At 45.9% G+C, this 1,441-nt stretch overlaps 1 protein-coding gene across 1 annotated transcript in view; it reads left to right on the forward strand.

Annotated features, from left to right (window-relative positions):
* IFT172 (intraflagellar transport 172) overlaps window positions 1-1,441 on the forward strand; it is a 46,408-nt gene that overhangs the window by 16,402 nt on the left and 28,565 nt on the right. The window contains 1 exon segment of the mRNA XM_009326907.1: window positions 1-104. Coding sequence (XP_009325182.1) covers window positions 1-104 — 104 coding nt within the window.

The raw sequence follows: 1,441 nt of genomic DNA on the forward strand, positions 1-1,441 counted from the left end.
TTGGTGGCTACAGTGCTGGCACTATCAGCCATGACAGCAAGATTGATTGGCTGGAGCTGAATGAAACAGGCCACAAACTACTCTTCAGGGACAAGAAGATGAGGGTGAGGCGGGCGCATCTGGGGGAGTGTAGCAAGATGGCATGCCTGGGGAGAGGTAAAGACAGATATGCCCAAATGGAGGGAGGGACATGAGAAACACATCTAAAGTACTCCTGATTTTTTGACCACTCCTTTGAGGAGCATAGACCATGACCAGATGGCATGAGCTGGCAGCATCGCATGTTTGGTCTTGAGTCATAGCTAATTCTGAAATTAGTTACTAGACATCTTGCTCCATCTCATCACACCTGAAAATGAAGATCATAGACTCTTCTGCTGTGAGATGGAGACAAGTGGGTTAATCTCAGGATTAGGACCCTAATGTTGCACTTAAACATGTAAATTTAAAAAAGGTGTTCTCTGCAACAGCTTGGCTTATGTCTGTAAGATGAACTAATTCTCTAAAACAGTGTAGTCACAACCAAATACCTTGTTCGGTATGGCCCTTGGCTTGTGCTGATTCCCAGACCATGACTGAATGTCGTCTGGGAGAGTACTAGTAAGCCCAGGACAAAAATATACCCAAAATCATGGTAATGGTTTCACACTATAGATTATGATGTGCAGGTGCTCACCTCATGTCCTAGCCAGGTTTAGTTTAACTGTAGAGATACAGCTGAAGAAGGTCACTGCAGCAGGCCAGAAGATGTATTTATTAATTGTGTTACAGTTCCACTCAGTTCATTATCAAGCCTTCTTCACTGTTATGAACCTAAGGCTCCTTGACCACTTGACTTCATTTGCTCCTCTTGTCACTAGAGTGTCCTGAGAAGACAACATGACCCTCTTGACAGTGGTGTAATTCACATCTAGAATTTTTATGCAGGTGTCCCAGATGCTGTGGCAGACCCCAGCTATAGCACTGCAGCTCATCACAGGATGGTTTTAATTGCTCCAGAGTTCAGATCCCATTAGAATCATAGAATCATAGAATAGTTTGGGTTGGAAGGGACCTCTAATGGTCATCTAGTCCAACCCCCCTGCCATGGGCAGGGACATCTTCAACTAGATCAGGTTGCTCAGAGCCCCCTCCAACCTGACCTGGAATGTTTCCAGGGATGGGGCATCCACCACCTCCCTGGGCAACCTGTGCCAGTGTTTCACCACCCTCAGCATAAAAAATGTCTTCCTTCTATCTAGTCTAAAACTACCCCCCTTTAGTTTAAAGCCATTCCCCCTTGTCCTGTCGCAACAGGCCCTGCTAAAAAGTCTGTCCCCATCTTTTTTATAAGCCCCCTTTAAGTACTGATAGGCTGCAATAAGGTCTCCCTGAAGCCTTCTCTTCTCTAGGCTGAACAACCCCAACTCCCTCAGCCTTTCTTCACAGGAGAGGTGTTCCA

This window comes from Pygoscelis adeliae, unplaced genomic scaffold (genome assembly GCF_000699105.1).
Source record: "Pygoscelis adeliae isolate BGI_AS28 unplaced genomic scaffold, ASM69910v1 Scaffold487, whole genome shotgun sequence".
Lineage (NCBI taxonomy): Eukaryota > Metazoa > Chordata > Aves > Sphenisciformes > Spheniscidae > Pygoscelis > Pygoscelis adeliae.